This window comes from Hylobates moloch, unplaced genomic scaffold (assembly GCF_009828535.3).
Source record: "Hylobates moloch isolate HMO894 unplaced genomic scaffold, HMol_V3 SCAFFOLD_16, whole genome shotgun sequence".
NCBI classification, from domain to species: Eukaryota; Metazoa; Chordata; class Mammalia; order Primates; family Hylobatidae; genus Hylobates; species Hylobates moloch.
The window spans coordinates 28,934,680-28,951,544 of record NW_026652291.1 but is presented as its reverse complement, the minus strand read 5'-3'; the positions used below and the strand labels follow the sequence as shown (position 1 = coordinate 28,951,544).

The 16,865-nt window shown below is 49.7% G+C and overlaps 1 protein-coding gene across 4 annotated transcripts in view; it reads left to right on the top strand.

Annotated features, from left to right (window-relative positions):
• Positions 1 to 16,865, top strand: part of ESRRB (estrogen related receptor beta) — a 194,821-nt gene that overhangs the window by 151,003 nt on the left and 26,953 nt on the right. For 3 of the 4 annotated variants that reach the window (XM_058429542.1, XM_058429541.1, XM_058429544.1), the window contains one exon: positions 3,817 to 3,933. The exons of the other annotated variant lie outside the window; for it this stretch is intronic. In XM_058429542.1, coding sequence (XP_058285525.1) covers positions 3,817 to 3,933 — 117 coding nt within the window. The remainder of the gene's footprint in view (positions 1 to 3,816; positions 3,934 to 16,865) is intronic. 4 annotated transcript variants of the gene reach the window in all.

The following is a 16,865-nucleotide window of genomic DNA, read 5'->3' as shown; positions in this document are numbered from 1 at the left end:
GCCTCAGCCTCCCGAGTAGCTGGGACTACAGGTGTGCACCACCACACCTGGCTAAGTTTTGTATTGTTAGTAGAGATGGGGTTTCACCATATTGGCCAGGCTGGTCTTGAACTCCTGACCTCAGATGAGCTGACTGCCTGGGCCTCCCAAAGTGCTGGGATTACAGGCATGAGCCACCACACCTGGCCCCTCTATCTTACGGATGAGAAAAATCTGTTTACCTCCGGGGTTGCTGGGAACATGAAATCCTCAGGATCTCTACAGCAGAGCTGTGGCTGCTCCCTGACAAGCACTGGCCAGTGTGAGCTCCCCGTGTGTGCGCACTGAGCAGCTGGGTGTCCCAGGCAGTGGGACTAGAGAGGAGCTGGAGTAGATGGAGGAGGCAGACAGATACAACACAGGGGACATTAATGGGTTATCAGCACGGAGAAGGAGCGCCTCCCCATGTGGGACCTGGAGAAAAAGAGGGTGGAGGGAGCATAGAGAGTCTGTTCTAAGCTGCAAAGCAAAGGCCTGGTGGCCTAGGAGACCATGGAGTTCCAGAAAGTGACAGTTATGCAGAGCGAATGGAGGAAATCAGCACGCTGAGGCTGCAGAGAGAGAGTGGGCCTGGGTGGGGACGGGCCAAATCCTCCAGCGCCTTCTAAGCCAAGATAAAGGCTTGAATGAATAAGCTTTCATATGTGTTTTCCTCCTTTCTGTTTGTCTTTTGAATTTTACCAGGCTTACATGAATATTGAAATTATTCCCCAAGAAACCACCCAAGCCACAAAGCTCTAAGAAATAGAGCTAGACAAAAGCAGGGAGGGATACACAGAATCTTCATCCCTTCCGCTTCCCATCACCTCCCATCCTCCAGCACAGAGCATGACCTCTGGATGAGGAAAAGGTGGTCCTGGTCTACGAAGAGGAGAAAAGAAAGGGGAGAGAGGAAAGGAGGGAAAAGGAGAGAGGAGAGGGAAAGGGGGGGAGGAGGAGGGGAGAAAGGGGCAGGAGAGAGGAGGGGAGAGGGGAAGGGAGAGAGAGGGGGAGAGAAGGAGAGGGGAGAGAGGAGAGGGAAAGAGGAGAGGGAGAGGGGAGAGGGAGAGGAGAGGGGGAGAGGAGAGGGAGAGAGGAGAGGGGAGAAGGAGGGAGAGGGGGGAGAGGGGGGGAGAGAGGAGGGGAGAGAGGAGAGGGGAGAGAGGAGGGGAGAAGAGAGGGAGAGAAGAGGGGATAGCTAGCTTTCACCTGTAGATCTCTGAGGTGCTCCGGAAACAGTTTTCCTCACCAGTAAAAAGGGATGAGAATACTCACTGAGCCTTTGTGAGTACTCAGTACAGTTAGGCACATTGAGTAATTTTGCTACCTCAAAGCACTTTGTTAATGGTAGAACATGGTTCATGCTTGTTTCCAGAAAATCCAATAGAAAAGGTTTCCATCCATATCCCATGTGGGGAGGTGGTGACATAGGGAAGCCCAAGGCCACCCTTCTCCCCTACTACCCACCAGGCGGCCTCAGCTGCTGGGTCAGCACCAGGCGCCCGTCCTCAGGGGCAGCACTTCCAATTTCCCCATCCTCCTTGTGAGATACAGGGTGGGACAGGAGCTCTGTGTGGCCTTGGGTAGCCCGCTTCAGCTCCCAGAGCCTCAGTTTCTTGGTCTGTGAAATGGGACACTGATGTGCCTTCAGAGGCTGTTGTGAGGACTGAGGGAGCTGTGCACATTATGCACACAGTAGGTGCACGATAAATCTGAGCTGCTATTTCTCTGAAGTGGGTAGGGTTTGGTGTGGAGGATTCAGATAGGCAAGCCTCCAGCTCCTCCCTGCTCCCTCAGGTGGGGCTGGAACGAGAGATGTGTTCTAGTTGAGAGATTCTGTTCTGGAAAACCCTGGCTCAGGCTGACCTCAGTGACTTTGGGACAGGAGTCGAAGAGACACAATAACCAAACAGCACTGTGATGTGCTGTTCTTCATTTGTACGTTCCAGTTACTTCTTTTTTTTTTTTTTTTTTTTGAGACGGAGTGTTGCTCTTGTCACCCAGGCTGGAGTGCAATGGCATGATCTCGGCTCACTGCAACCTCCGCCTCACGGGTTCAAGTGATTCTCCTGCCTCAGCCTTCCGAATACCTGGGATTACAGGTGCCCACCCCTATGCCCAGCTAATTGTTTTTTTGTATTTTTAGTAGAGACAGGGTTTCACCATGTTGGCCAGACTGGTCTCGAACTCCGGACCTCAGGTGATCCACCTACCTCTGCCTCCCAAAGTGCTGGATTACAGGCATGAGCCACTGCGCCTGGCCACTCTAGTTGCATTTCTTTACCTCCCCCACCTGCCCTGCCCCCATTGCCTTTCCTTCCATTACCAGGCACAGTGTAGGTGCTCAATGCATATTCATTAATAAGAGTCAGCAGGTCAGCGTGCCCAGGGCAGATGCCTGTATTAGAAAGGCAGCCACAGCCTCTCCTGACTGGACTGTCAATCCTCCCAGGAAGAGCACTGGAAGGTCAGTTCAACCTAAATAAGACCTCTGTGTTCACACTGCATAGAAACACTTGGACAACTCATCTGTAAAATGGTAATAGTATTAATACTTATTTTCTCTTTCATGGAATTGCTGTTGGGAAGGACCCCGTAGATCAGTCATTCACTGCATTCTACTTGCCTGTCTCTATATGGCGGGGGCTGTGCTAAGTGCTGCTGGACACTGGGGAGCAGCCCAAGGTCTTGGCTTCGTGGGGCCTACAGCTTAAAGGAGCATGGGTTGGGTTTATGGTAGCCACTCTTTGTTTTGTTTTGAGACAGAGTCTCTGTCTGTCACCCACGCTGGAGTGCAGTGGCGTGATCTCGGCTCACTGCAACCTCCACCTCCCGGGTTCAAGCAATTCTCCTATCTCAGCCTCCCGAGTAGCTGGGATTACAGGTGCACGCCACCACACCTGGCTAATTTTTTTGTATTTTTAGTAAAGACGGCATTTCACCATATTGGTCATATTGGCCAGGCTGGTCTCGAACTCCTGACCTCAGGTGATCCACCAACCTCGGCTTCCCAAAGTGCTGGGATTACAGGCATGAGCCACTGCACCTGGCCTGGCAGCCATTCTTACAACCCATGAAAGGAGTGGCCTGAAAAATTTATCACAGATTCCCTCTGCTGAATGAACTCTGCTCATAAAATGACTCCCTCGCATTGAATAGTGTTTAAAGCAGTTGTCCATATGTGGTCTTGGTTAATTCTTCATTTAGTAGATTATCCCACTGTTTTGAAGATGAAGAAATTTCAACTTGGTCAGAGGAATGTATATCCTCAAGGTGAGCAAAGCCAGGTGGCCTGGGCCCCTCCAGTGGGATGCAGAACCCGGGCCTTGAGCCTGGTGGATGCAGAGTTTCCAAGAGGCTTTTCCCGCACGTTGGGGTCCCAGGCTGGAGGCTGGAGGAGCCTGTGGTGGTGGTGGTGGTAGTGGTGGTCTGCACTGATGTTCTGGTCAGGATAGGGGGCGTCCTCCTCCTGGAGTAAAAGGCCGGCTCAGTGAGTTTTGATGTCCCTGCCCAGGAGTGGCTTCAACACTGTGGGTGGCCATCCTCTGGGGAGTGTTTCCCCAAGTGGCCGCCTGGTCCACCCAGACCTGCCACCTGGAGTCTCCATATGGAAGAGTTCGTAATGTTCCGACAAGCACCTCAGAGCACCTGCTTTGAGAACGCTGCCCTGTGGGAGCCTCAGGGTTGGGGGAAGTGGCAGCTCTGGCGAATTAAAATCCCCATCCATCCAGCTCTGCGCTGGCAGGTGGGGGCCCTGGGCGGCCAGCACCCAGCAACCCTCTCTGTGTCTGGTTGCAGGGAACATTGAGTACAGCTGCCCAGCCACCAACGAGTGCGAGATCACCAAACGGAGGCGCAAGTCCTGCCAGGCCTGCCGCTTCATGAAATGCCTCAAAGTGGGGATGCTGAAGGAAGGTAAGAGGCCCCACCGAGTCGGGGGTTCGCCGTGAGGTTCTGCATGCTGGGGAGTTTTCATCCCCTGTGAGACCCCCACAAGCCGCGGACCTGTGTCCCAGGGTGAGACCCAGTCTGGGCGCCCACCTCCTCCCACACCCTGCCAGCCCGCCATGGCGCCCGCATGGCTCTCCTCCTTTAGGGAGGTGGGAATTGGAATTTCTCCATTAAGGATCCTTCCGAACTCCTGACCCCCGGCTCTCTGGGAAGGCCCTCCGTTAGGGGCAAACCCCACCTCCACCCTAGGAGGGGTAGGCTTAAGAGGCTGTTATATCCCCCAGCACCCTCAAGGGCTTGGGGGTGAAAAGGACAGACACATTAAGTCCAAGAATGAGAAATATGTTCCCTTCACCTGTGAAGAATGGCATTTGTTTTCTGGTGGGTGGACAGGACATGGCTCTTGCCTTGGGAATGCTGCTCCCTTCCTTGTTCCCTCTCTCCCCATCCTCTCCCTTCCCTCTCCTCTCTCTCCCTGAGTCCTCTGTCTCTAGAGCTGTGCTGTCTAATATGGCAACCACAAGCCACGCATGGCTCCCGAGTGCTGGTCCAAACAGAGGTGTGCTGAGTGTACAACACATGCCTGCTTTAGAGGACTTAATAGGACCATAAAAAGCAGTGTAAAGTCTGGTGGTGATCATTTTAAAAACGTGATTGCATGCAGAAAGGCTAATTTTCTGGACATGTTAAATAAAACATACTGTGAAATTAGCATCACAGCATCACATGCTTCTTTTTATCTATTCTTTTTTTTCTTTTTGAGACGGAGTATTGCTCTGTCACCCAGGCTGGAGTGCAGTGGCACAGTCTCGGCTCACTGCAAGCTCTGCCTCCTGGGTTCACGCCATTCTCATGCCTCAGCCTCCCGAGTAGCTGGGACTACAGGGGCCTGCCACCTCGCTCGGCTAATTTTTTTGTATTTTTAGTAGAGACAGGGTTTCACGGTGTTAGCCAGGATGGTCTCAATCTCCTGACCTCGTGATCCACCCAACTCAGCCTCCCAAAGTGCTGGGATTACAGGCGTGAGCCACCACACCCGGCCTCTTTTTATCTATTCTTTAACGTGGCTACTAGAAAATTTGAAATGACACATAGCTCTCATTGGGACAACTGCTCCAGATCTCCTCTTCCTCACTTTCTCTACTGATTTGCTCCTTTTTTATATATTAAAATATTATCGATAGAGGCAAGGTCTTGCCATGTTGTTCAGGTTGGTCTCGAACTCCTGGGCTCAGGCAGTCCTCCCACCTCAGCCTCCTAAAGTGCTGGGATTACAGGCGTGAGCCACCGTGCCCAGCCGATGTTTTTAGTTTGAGGAACCTTGTTCAGTACCATTTTAGGGATGGGTCGTGAGGGTATGTGTTTCCCTGCTTCTCCAGCTTCCAAGGAGAGCCAGTGAAAATTCTTAGAGATCAACTTTTAAGCTCTGGGCCTAGAATCCTTCTAGAAGTGGGAGGAAACAGGAAAAGAGGTGTGTGGGGGTGATCAGAAGGGGCTACAGAGAGAACGAAGGGACAGGTCTGGAATGCAGACCCTTCCTGGAGGGGGAAGGCTGGGCGTGGGCTTCTGGAAGCCCACGCCCAGCCTTGGGAGCCCCAGGGCACTCCTGCTACCCCCTGTCCCAGGGCCCTCTGAAGATAAAGGCCCAGACCTAAGATGCTTTGTCAGTACAACTTGGACCATCATGTGCTATAGAAATTGGACCTTCCACTTCCTTTTACCGTTTCCAGGTCCTGCACTTCACCTCAGCTCAGCCCAGCACCAATATCCATAAAACAGAAGCTCTTGAAGCAGACCCTTGGCTGTCGACATGGCACACTGGCTTTTAAAATGCTCCTCATTCAGGGTTTCATTTAACCCCTTTGTGATGGAGTGGACCACTCAGCTCTTAGGCCAGCTGCTTCGTTAGGGGCTCAACCGAAAAAAGTCTCCTTTCCAGATTTAAAATGGGCTACATCAGGCCCGCGGAAAGGCTGTCTGTTGGTTCATTATATAATTTTGGTCTTGCTCCTGGATAGGATGACCCCAACTAGTGGCTGAACTGGGTCCTCTGACTCCTATGTCGGGCCCTTTCTGCTCCTTCAGAGCCTCCTGGTATTCACAGATGGGAAAATTGAGGCAAAAGGCCCATGGAAGCATGCCTGAGTGCTGGTCTCTTGACTTTCTCTCCGTGTGGTGCTGAGAATCTGAGGGTTTCTAAGCTTTGGAGACCCATTCATTCCTCTTAAGCCCAAGAGACGGAGCTGCTTGGCCTGTTGTTCTCACATCCAGAGCTGGATGTGAGAACAGCAGGTCAAGCAGGGGGCCCCAGGGGCCACTTGGTTGCAGCGTGCAGCCTCCCTGCCTACTTGACAGCATCCGAGGCACTTAGAGCAGCCAGAAGCCTCATTGTTTCCAATATAGCCCTGAATTTTACAGGTGACAAAATGGAGCCCTGCAGGGGCTGGGGTGAGATGACTCCCACCCTCAGTCACACATTCATTTGAGGGGAGCTGGGCCCAGAGGCTGGAACTTTCCTTGCCCTGTTCAGTGTCTGCTCCCCATGGCACAGCACAGGGATGGGGGAGGACGAGAGGGGACCTCCCACTCAATTCCTGGACCATCTTGTAACACTGAACAGAGTCTCTTCAGAGGCTATGCAGTGCTGGGAAGAGAGAAGGGCACTTTCTAGTGGCTTCTCAGAAAGGAGGAGATGGTGAAGGGGTGCATTGATGGCAGGGAGGGAGGTGGTGAGGCCCACAATTGACTGGTGGCCGCTCAGACATCCAGACTGGCACTTTCAGAGAAACAAGGTGGACACTGTGTGTCCCAGGATGATGGTATTGGGGGTGCTGGGAGGACAGGGTCATGAGGCCCCTGCTGCCTCAAGTGGGGAGGATGTTCAGGGGAAGCCTCAGTGTTGACACCCCTGCCATGCTCCAAATATAGCCCTTTGGTTGATGGCCTGTACCCAGGGTGGCAGCTGGGGCCTCCCAGGCAGACATGCTGAGCCCAAAAAGGCCCTTTAAGGAGCTCTCCTGAAGGAGGAAGGGACAGCCACTAGAACGCTCCCTCCCCAACTCCCCACCTGTGCTGGCAGGTCCAGATCCAAGAGTGGGGAGATGCCACAAAGGCTCCCGAGTACGGACAAAGCAGAGAGCCGCGTTTAGTTTCTGTCCGCTGCAGGGCCTTGGAGAGATCCTGGGATCTGAAGCTCCACGGGGACCGACCCCCTTAGGAGGAGCATCCTCCTTCAACAGCCTGGGCCCCTGCCAGGTGGTGGCTCTTGGCAGCTGCCTGGCTTGGCTTTTGTTTGGGTGTCCCTCCTGGTTCTGCAGGCAAGGCCCAGGCCCCCCGAGACCAGCTTGTCGTCCACCTCAGACTCTGACGGGACTCTGAAAGGCAAACTTCACCTTCCCCAGGGCTGCTGCTCTGCTTTAGGGTCCCACAGTGGGCCTCTGTTGCTGGGGGGGTTTTGGGGGGCCAGGGGCTTGGGGAGGGCTGCAGAGGGAGAGATGTGGGTGCCTCCACCCTCTCTGCTCCCCTCGCCTGCATGTCTGAACCCCACCCTCCTCCTCTCATCCAGCCACATTCTCCTTGTGTTTTATGATTTTTCCTTTCTTAGGTAAAATAATCAGAGATCATTTTCCAGTTTGGGGGCCCAGCAACAGCCACAGAAGAAATAAGACTTGGGGCTTCCTCTGGCTCTCCCTCTCTCTTAAGACTGTGGCCAACTCAGGGATCTAAGCTTTTCAGATTCCTCACATGGCTGGGGACAGATCCTATGGCCACCTCCCTGTGACTTTCTCCCTGGAACATCCAGAGCAGACCATGGAAAACAGGAGATGTCCAAAGGCCTATCTTGCTTTAAGCAAATCTAGAACATAAAAATCTGTATTTTCAGAGAAAAGGTAATTTTTCTCTTTTAAAAACTGAACACAAAATCTGGGTTAGGAGTTGGTGGCCTGTGTTCTGTCCCTGGTTATTAGGTATTTTTGCCAGGGTAATTTTTTTTTTTTCTTTTGAGAAAGACAAAAAAAGCCTTGCTCTGTCGCCAGGCTGGAGTGCAGTGGCACAATCTAGGCTCACCACACCCTCCACCTCCTGGGTTCAAGCAATTCTCCTGCTTCAATCTCCTGGGTAGCTGAGACTACAAGCGCACACCACCATGCCCAGCTAATTTTTGTATTTTTAGTAGAGATGGGGTTTCACTATGTTGGCCAGGATGGTCTCGGTCTCTTGACCTTGTCATCTGCCCGCCTCAGCCTTCCAAAGTGCTGGGATTACAGGCGTGAACCACCACCCCCGGCTGCCGTTTATTATTATTACTCACACCCACATGCTTCCATTTCTTCACTGTAAAACGGGGATGTTGATACCTGCTTTCCATCACCAGGTCAAAGTGGGGACCTGGGACAGATGGGACAGCTCCTCTTGGCAGAATCCACTGTGGGATTGCTTTGCAATGTCAGCTCCCTTGATGCGTTAAAATACTCCAGTGTTGGATTCAGGCTGGGTGTGGTGGCTCACGCCTGTAATCCCAGCACTTGGGGAGGCCAAGGTGGGCAGATCACCTGAGGTCAGGAGTTTGAGACCAGCCTGGCCAACATGGTGAAACGCCGTCTCTACTAAAAATACAAAAATTAGCTGGGCATGGTGGCACACGCATGTAATCCCAGCTACTCTGGAAACTGAGGCAGGAGCATTGCTTGAACCCAGGAGGCAGAGGTTGCAGTGAGCTGAGATTATGTCACTGCACTCCAGCCTGGACGACAGTGCAAGACTTTGTCTCAAAGAAAAAAAAAAATTCTGCTGTTTGATTCAAAGACACCCTCGTTTACACTCAACTTTTCATCAGTCTGCCCCTTGTGTTTGAGGAGGCAGACTGGTGTCTGGCCACCTTGATTTTCTTCCTGGATTTGTTGGTGGGAATCTTAAAAGGCAGCCTTGTCTTGGGCTGGTCCCCACTGTGGGTTCTAGAATCAGGATGGGCAGCTCCCCTGGTAGTCAGCCTTTGCAGCCTGGCTAGGGTGTGGACTGACTCTGGAAAACCACTAGCTGCATTTCCTAGGGGGCTCCCCGAGGCCTCAGTACAGCTCTGGGATTTTAGCAATTCTCTCTAGACAGCCTGTCCCCGCCAACTTCACCTCCTCCTCACCTCACCTCCCTCATGTGACCAGCCTCCCAAGCCCGCTCCATTTCTCCCCGGCTCAGCCCCTGCCTGCCTTTCCCCAAGTGTTTTCTAAAAGATATTTGATTTCAGTGAAAGCTGGGCCGACATCCATGCAATATGCTCTCACTTGCTTTGTGCTTGTTGGGAAGGTGGAGGGCTCCTCCTGGGATTCTGGGTAATTGCGTTAGTGGCCAGCTCATGTCAGGAAATTAAAAGGAGGCCCTGATCAGGTTCCCACTGCATGGGATTTAATGGCCTTGTATTTATAGAGTATTCTGCCTCTAGCCCATGCCAGAAATATCACTTTTTTTCTGGCCCTGTGAATGAAGAAAGAGCATGAGAGATGACTTGCCTTTAAAAATTCTTTTTCTTTTTCAAAATATATTAGTGTTTTGAAACAAACCAACTCTTTACCACTTTAGAGAATGGTATTGAGCTATAAGCCTGAGAATGCCAATGTGTGTTTGCATCCCTTTCGAGCCACTTTACGTTCTACACACACTGCCCCCCCTCAACACCCCCCCACACACAGACACACGCACACACGTACCTGACAGCTCACAGGATCTTCCTAGGCATCCTGAAGCCTTTGGGCCACTCAGCCACAATGACCTCTGGTTGGAGATGATCTTGTCTGTGCTAAATCATTCTTACTGTTCCCTGCAGGCTTTTGGATAACGGGTCTGGTGGTCACGTAGGCCTGGTTAAACCTCATCTTCACCACTTATCGACTCCTTGGGCCAGTTACTTAAGCCCCTGTAAGCCTCCCTTTCCTCCTCCATAAAATGGGAATCATAATAGTGCCTATCTTCATCTTGCTCCCAATCTTCAGGGAAAGCTCCTAGAGTTATACTGTGAAGTCTGATTGTTGATTGGAGATAGATATTCTTCATGTTACAAAATGGGTTTTCTTCTGTGATCCAGAGGCAATTTTGAATCTCCTGTAGCCTCACTCCCTACTCTTGTAATCTTGCTTCACATTTTCATGAAAAAATAGAATGTCAAATGGGAAATTTCTTACCCATTACCTCCTACCATTGAATCCACAAACCTACCAGTTTGTGCACCTGTTTTCTGCCTTCTTCTTGGTAGAATAGAGGTATTTCCAATCCTGACAGACGCTGGTCCTCCTCCTGCCCTCCTGTGCTCTGAATCGCTCTCTTCTTTACCAAGGACTTCATTCCTTTATTTATTTTTTCTGAGATGGAGTCTCACTCTGTTGCCCAGGCTGGAGTGCAGTGGTGGGATCTTGGCTCACTGCAACCTCTGCCTCCCGGGTTCAAGCGATTCTCCTGCCTCAACTTCCCGAGTAGCTGAGATTACAGGCATGCACCACCATGCCCAGCTAAGTTTTTGTATTTTTAGTAGAGACAGAGTTTCACCATGTTGGTCAGGCTGTCCGCGAACTCCTGACCTCAAATGATCTGCCCGCCTCAGCCTCCCCAAGTGCTGGGATTGCAGGAGTGAGCTACCATGCCCAGCCCCTTACCAAGGACTTCATTCCTATAGTATCTTCTCTGCTTTCAGCATCATCGAATTCTCTCTCACTACTGGATCATTTCATTAGCACACAAGCATACTTCTGTTCTCCCATTATGAAGACAAAATTAAATTTATTTTTTAACTTTTAAAAAATGTTAAAAAATTTTTCACATTAAAAAAAAAGACAGGCTGGTCTCAAACTCCTGGGCTCAAGCAATCCACCCACCTTAGCCCCTCAAAATGCTGGGATTACAGGGATGGGTCACCACGCCCAGCCAAAAACAAAATTAAATTTTAAAAATCCACAACTATATTTTGTCCCTTCATCTCCATCTAGATATTGCCACCTGATCCCACTCTCTTTCTCAACAAAACCTCCAAAAGGAATTGACAGCACTTGCTATATTCATTTTCTTATCCCATTCATTCCTTTCTTTAAAAAAACTTCTTTAAAAAGTAAACATTGAATAGATCCAGAAATACACTTATAATATATTACATTAGGTAGTGTAAGACTAGGCTGTGTTTTTGTTTTTGGTTTTTTTTTTGTTTTTTTTTGAGACAGAGTCTTGCTCTGTCACCCAGGCTGGAGTGCAATGGCACAATTTTGGCTCACTGCAACCTCTGCCTCCCGGGTTCCAGTGATTCTCCTGCCTCAGCCTCCTGAGTAGCTGCTATTACAGGCATGCATCACCACACCTGGTTAATTTTTTGTAATTTTAGTAGAGATGGGGTTTCACCATGTTGGCCCAGCCTAGTCTTGAACTCCTGACCTCAGGTGATCCACCTGCCTTGGCCTCCCAAAGTGTTGGGATTACAGGCATGAGCCACCGCTCCAGGCCAGGCTAGGCTTCTAAAAGAAAGAGACTCCCTTTTCCCCTCCACAAACCAAACCAAACCCCAAAACCACCCAGAAACCTAAGCAGGATAGTAGTTTCATTCCCACTCATTTCTCACATAACAGTCTGAAGGTCACAGGCAATCCCGGACTGGCTGGCAGCTCTGCCAAGCTTAGCATGTGGCTTGTTCTTGTGGACCCCAGTTCTTCCCATCTCACAGACATCTAGAAGGAGGAAAAGCTCCATGTGAAGGGCTGGACCCTAAGTAGCACGCATCTGTTCTTCCCACTCACAGCCCAGGGCCACACTTTTCTGCCAGGGAGTCTTGGAATTGTAGCCATTATCTGGGACGCCATGTACCCAGCTAAAACGTTGTTGGTATGGAAAAAGGGAATGACATATTTTCAAAGACAAGTATTGTTTTTTTGTGGGGATTTTGTTATTGTTGCTGTTTTTAAAGAGACAAGGTATTGCTCTGTGGCCCAGGCTGGAGTGCAGTGAGATGATCATAGCTCACTGTAACCTCAAACTACTGGGCTCAAGAGATCCTCCCATCTCAGCCTCCTAAGTAGCTGGTCTACAGGCATGTGCCACCATGTGGGGCTAATTTTTAAATTTTTTTTTGTAGAGACAAGGTCTTGCTTATATTGCCCAGGGTGGTCTCCAACCCCTGGCATAAAGCAACCTTCCTGCTTCAGCCTCCCAAAGTCTTCCCTAGATATTTTAGACCTCAATATCTAACCACCCTATTGGCATTGCCTCTTGGGTCCTTTATGAGATATCACAGATTAAACATGTCTAGAGAGGAACTCTAGGTTTGAACCATTCCTCCTTCTATTGCTTCCAGTCTTTCCCATCTCAGGAATGGTGATGCTAGTCACCTATTGCTCAAAATTAACCTGGAGGTCATCCTTGACTCCTCCCAGGTCAATGTCCAAAATGTATTTCAGATTCTCCTACTTTTCTTCATCTCCATGGTCATGACCCTGATCCAAGGAAGCATTGTTTTTTCCTAGACCACTGCAAGAGTTTCCTAACTGGACTTCTGATTCCACTCTTAGTCCTGTTTAATCCCCCTAGCAGTGATCTTTTTAAAGCACTGGTAAGATTCTGTCATTTTGCTTTACATCGCTCAGTGGCTCTCCATAGCACTTAAAATACAATCCAAACACTTTGCTTTGGTCTTCAAGACCTTGCATGGTCTACCCACTCCCTGCCTCTTCAGTATCATCTCATACCATTCCTTTCCTGTCTGTTCACTCCTACCCACTCTGCTCCAGCCTCCCTGGCTTATTTTTGACCCTCAAGCATGACAAACTGTTTCCCATCTTAGGACTTTCAGAGCCTTCCCTCTGCCTGGAATGCTCTCCCCAAAGCTGGCTCCTTCTTATCCTTCTGACCTCAAGTTAAATGTTATCTTCTCAGAAAGGCCTCCCTATCCACTCTATTACTTGCTATCATATCCCCATGTATGCTTCTTCATTGAACTTCTTTCAGTCTGACATTATCTTATTTATTTATTTGTTTATTTGCAGACTTGTTTGCACCGGCTGCCTCTAACACAGTTGTTCTTAATTCAGGCTCCAGGATGGCAAATTGCCTTTAGTTGCACTCAGCTGGAGTGCATGATGGAAAGGCTTCTTAGGCAGTGTCTGGGATCAGCAGGAAAGAGTGCCATGATTGATTAGCAATGTCTGCCACAGACTAAGAAATGGAAGGCAGGGGCACAGGTGATAAGTCTTTGCCATGCCTGATCTGGTCAACTGAGTTTCAGCGATTTGACCAAGGCCACACAGCTAGTAAATGACAGAGCTGGGTGGAATCTAGTCTCCTTGGCTATGTGGAATTCCTTCTAAGAAGCCTATTCCAACCTCATGGTTGATGCCTTGGCCAGTAGTGAATCCTGTAGCCCTTTCTCAAAGTGGAAAAAAGAAGAAGGGAAAGGAAAGGGAAGCTGGGCTGAAATAACTTCTCTGTGTCAGGCATACAGTTTTGGAGACTTCTTGGCAGTTGGGAATGCAGGCATAACATAGTTTTGTCAAAACGCCCTTGGGGATGTGGTGGCATGGTAAGAAGTGTCTAGAGGAGCCCAGCATGATAGCAGACACTCCTTTAATAGGCAGAATTCTGAGAGCTCATCACTCATTACCACTTATCCACTGCAGTGCCCAGAGCCCACAGAGCAGCTGGCAAAAGCCCCAGAATATTAGGTGTCATGTATGTCTGTTTAGCTACAAGGCTCTCTCTCTTAGCTTTTAGGAAGTCAGGCATGAGGCACTCTGCCTTTGTGGTGTATCACTGGGGTAAGAGGCAGCCCAAAAGAGCCATTGTGTCTGAGGCAGCAAGGCAAGCTTGCCTGTCACTCAGAAACCTGCACAGGACAGGTGGCTGAAGGAAGTCCAGTGTATACAGGGGTTGTGGCTGAGAGTTCAGGGCATCGCACTGGGCTGGAGTGCCCATCAGCATGCCCACACAACTTCCAGAACCTCAGGGGCTCATGATACCCACATCACCTTCTGGGTGGTTTTCTCCTCCTCCTGGAGATGGGTCAGCTATAGTTTGGTAGAACCTACAGGCGGGGAGTTCACCCCCAAGTTTCCTGGGAAGAACACTGGCCACATAAAAGTGTTGAATAAAACAGGTTTAGCACAGTGCTCCCCAGACCTGGCACATAATTAGAATCAGTAGAGGAGCTTTGGAAAATACTCATTCCTCAACATCTCCCTAGACCTACTGACCCGGAGCCTCTAAATGAGTAAGTCCTCAAAGTCTGTGCTGTTCAAAGGCTTCCTAGGGCGTTCTGAGATTATATGGGACTGGCTTCACAAGATTAGGGCAAAGAAGATAGGACTTGGAGATCTGAAAATCAAGGTTCAAAACTTCCCCGTGACGTTTCTTGGCTGTGTGATCCTGAGCGAGTCGCCTGACCTTTCTGAGCCTCAGATCTCACATGGGACTGATCATAATCTTGTATATTCTTCCTCCTCAACATTGTTGGGCAGCTCAAATGAGATACGGGTATGAAATAGATTAGTAAACCGTGAAGCTGCTTATTTCGTTAATAAACCAGGGATGTTGAATTTGGTGATGGTGATGGGGGAAAGTTCTGGATAAGGGGAAGAGAAGGGTGTTGGTCATGAAAATCTTGCAATGCCAGCGGGGATCTTGACCTCAGACCTGGACAGTAGCTCTTGGGAGGACACTGGCTCAGAGGCCTTTCCCCTGCCTGCCCTGTCTGAACCTTTCCTGTTGGAAGAGAAACATGATGTGGGAAGCGCCTGGAACAGGCTTAGGGCCAGGTGCAGGACCACGCTTTGCAGAGCTTTAGCCGGCTATTTTTAGTGTCTGGGTATAAAAGAAAGAAGCTTAACGTGGCCCCGCTGCGGCTGACCCTGCACACTCGGCTATTTTTACTTCCGAAAGACTGGGATCTTGTCCAGCTTAGGGAGGGAAGATGAGAAGAAAGGAGGGAGGTGGAGGGAAGAAGGAATTATTTTACTTCCATTAAGAAAAATGTCAGAAGCCTGATCTTATCAAGTCAGCAAGTGGGTATCCAATCCCGGATGTGTAAGCTGCCGGCTGTGGATGCTGTGACGTGCCTGCAGTGGATTGGAGAGGCCAGCAGAGGGGGAGCCCCACTCCCCTCCTCTCAAGGAGTTTCTGTCCCAGAGTGGCCCCGAAGCTTCTTTGCTATTTTTTGTGCCCTGAGCTGGGAAGTGGGCTTGGCCACCACAGGCACGAGGGGCACCAACCTGGTGAAGAGGCCAGTGGAGGTGGGAGCAGTTATGACTGCAGCCGAGGGCAGAGCCAAGGGCAGAACCTCTGTTCTCAGGTTGGACAAAGGCAGCCATCAGACCCACTGGCATATTCCAGAGAGTCCCAGTGTTGGGGCTGTGTGCCCTGGGCACAATATTTAACCTCTCTCAACCTTAATTTCTTCAGGGATTTTGTTTAATACATCTGACTCACAGTAGTTACAACTGTGGGGATGTGTTTCTCTCTTCCATGAGGAAGGCACCTCAAGCCAGACTCTATGACCTTCAACAGGCAGATGAAAGGCAAGAAGTTACTACTGAGTGCCTACTGTGTACCAAGCATACTGTTACATGTTTCAATATTTTATGTTGTTTAATTCCACTAACCTGAGAAAGGATACATATTTTTAAAAAAATTTAACAGCTTTATTGAAATATAGTTCACCCATTTAAAGTATACAGTTTGATAGCGTTTTGTATTCCTATATTTGTAAATTGTGGCAAAATATATATCACGTACAACTTGGCATTTTAGAAATTAAGTGTACAATTCAGTGACATCAAACACATCCACAATATTATGCGATCACCGGCCAGGTACTGTGGCTCATGCCTGTAATCCCAGTACTTCGGGAGTCTGAGGAAGGTGGATTGTTTAAGCTTAGGAGTTTGAGGCTAGCCTGGCCAACATGGTGAAACCCTATCTCTACAAAATATACAAAAATTAGCCAGGTGTGGTGGCACATACCTGTAATCCCAGCTATTCAGGAGGCTGAGGCGGGAGGATCACTTGAGTCCAGGATCGCGCCACTGCACTCCAGCCTGGGTGACAAACTGGGACCCTGTCTCAAACAAAACAAAACAAACCATTATGTAATCACCATCAGACCAGGAGTTCAAGTCCAGCCTGGGCAACATAGTGAGATCCCCCATCTACCAAAAAACAAAAAAAAAAAAGGAGGGGGCCAGGCACAGTGGTTCATACCTGTAATCCCAGCACTTTGGGAGGCTGAGGCAGAAGGATCGCTTGAGGTCAGGAGTTCGAGACCAGCCTGGGCAACACAGTGAGACCCCCATCTCTACAAAAATTTTTTTTAAAAAATTATCTGGGTATGGTGGCATGTGCCTATGGTTCCAGCTACGTGGGAGGCTGAGGTGGGAAGATCTCTTTTTTTTTTTTTTTTTGAGACGGAGTCTCACTCTGTCATCTGGGCTGGAGTGCAGTGGCGCTATCACGGCTCACTGCAACCTCTGCCTCCTGGATTCATGCCATTCTCCTGCCTCAGCCTCCCAAGTAGCTGGGACTACAGGCACCCGCCACCATGCCTGGCTAATTTTTTTGTATTTTTATTAGAGACGGGGTTTCACCATATTAGCCAGGATGGAGAGGTGGGAAGATCTCTTGAGGCTGGGAGGTCAAGGATGCAGAGAGCCAGCCTGGCCTATAGAGTGAGACCCTGTCTCTTAAAAAAAAACAGGTTGTGGTGGTGTACACTTGTAGTCCCAGCTCCTGGGGAGGCTGAGGCAGGAAGATCACTTGAGCCCAGTAATTTGAGGTTGCAGTGAGCTGTGATGGACTCACTGCACTGCAGCCTGGGCAACAAAGCAAGACCTTGCCTAAAAAAAGAAAGAAAGAAAGAAAGAAAGAAAGAAAGAAAGAAAGAAAGA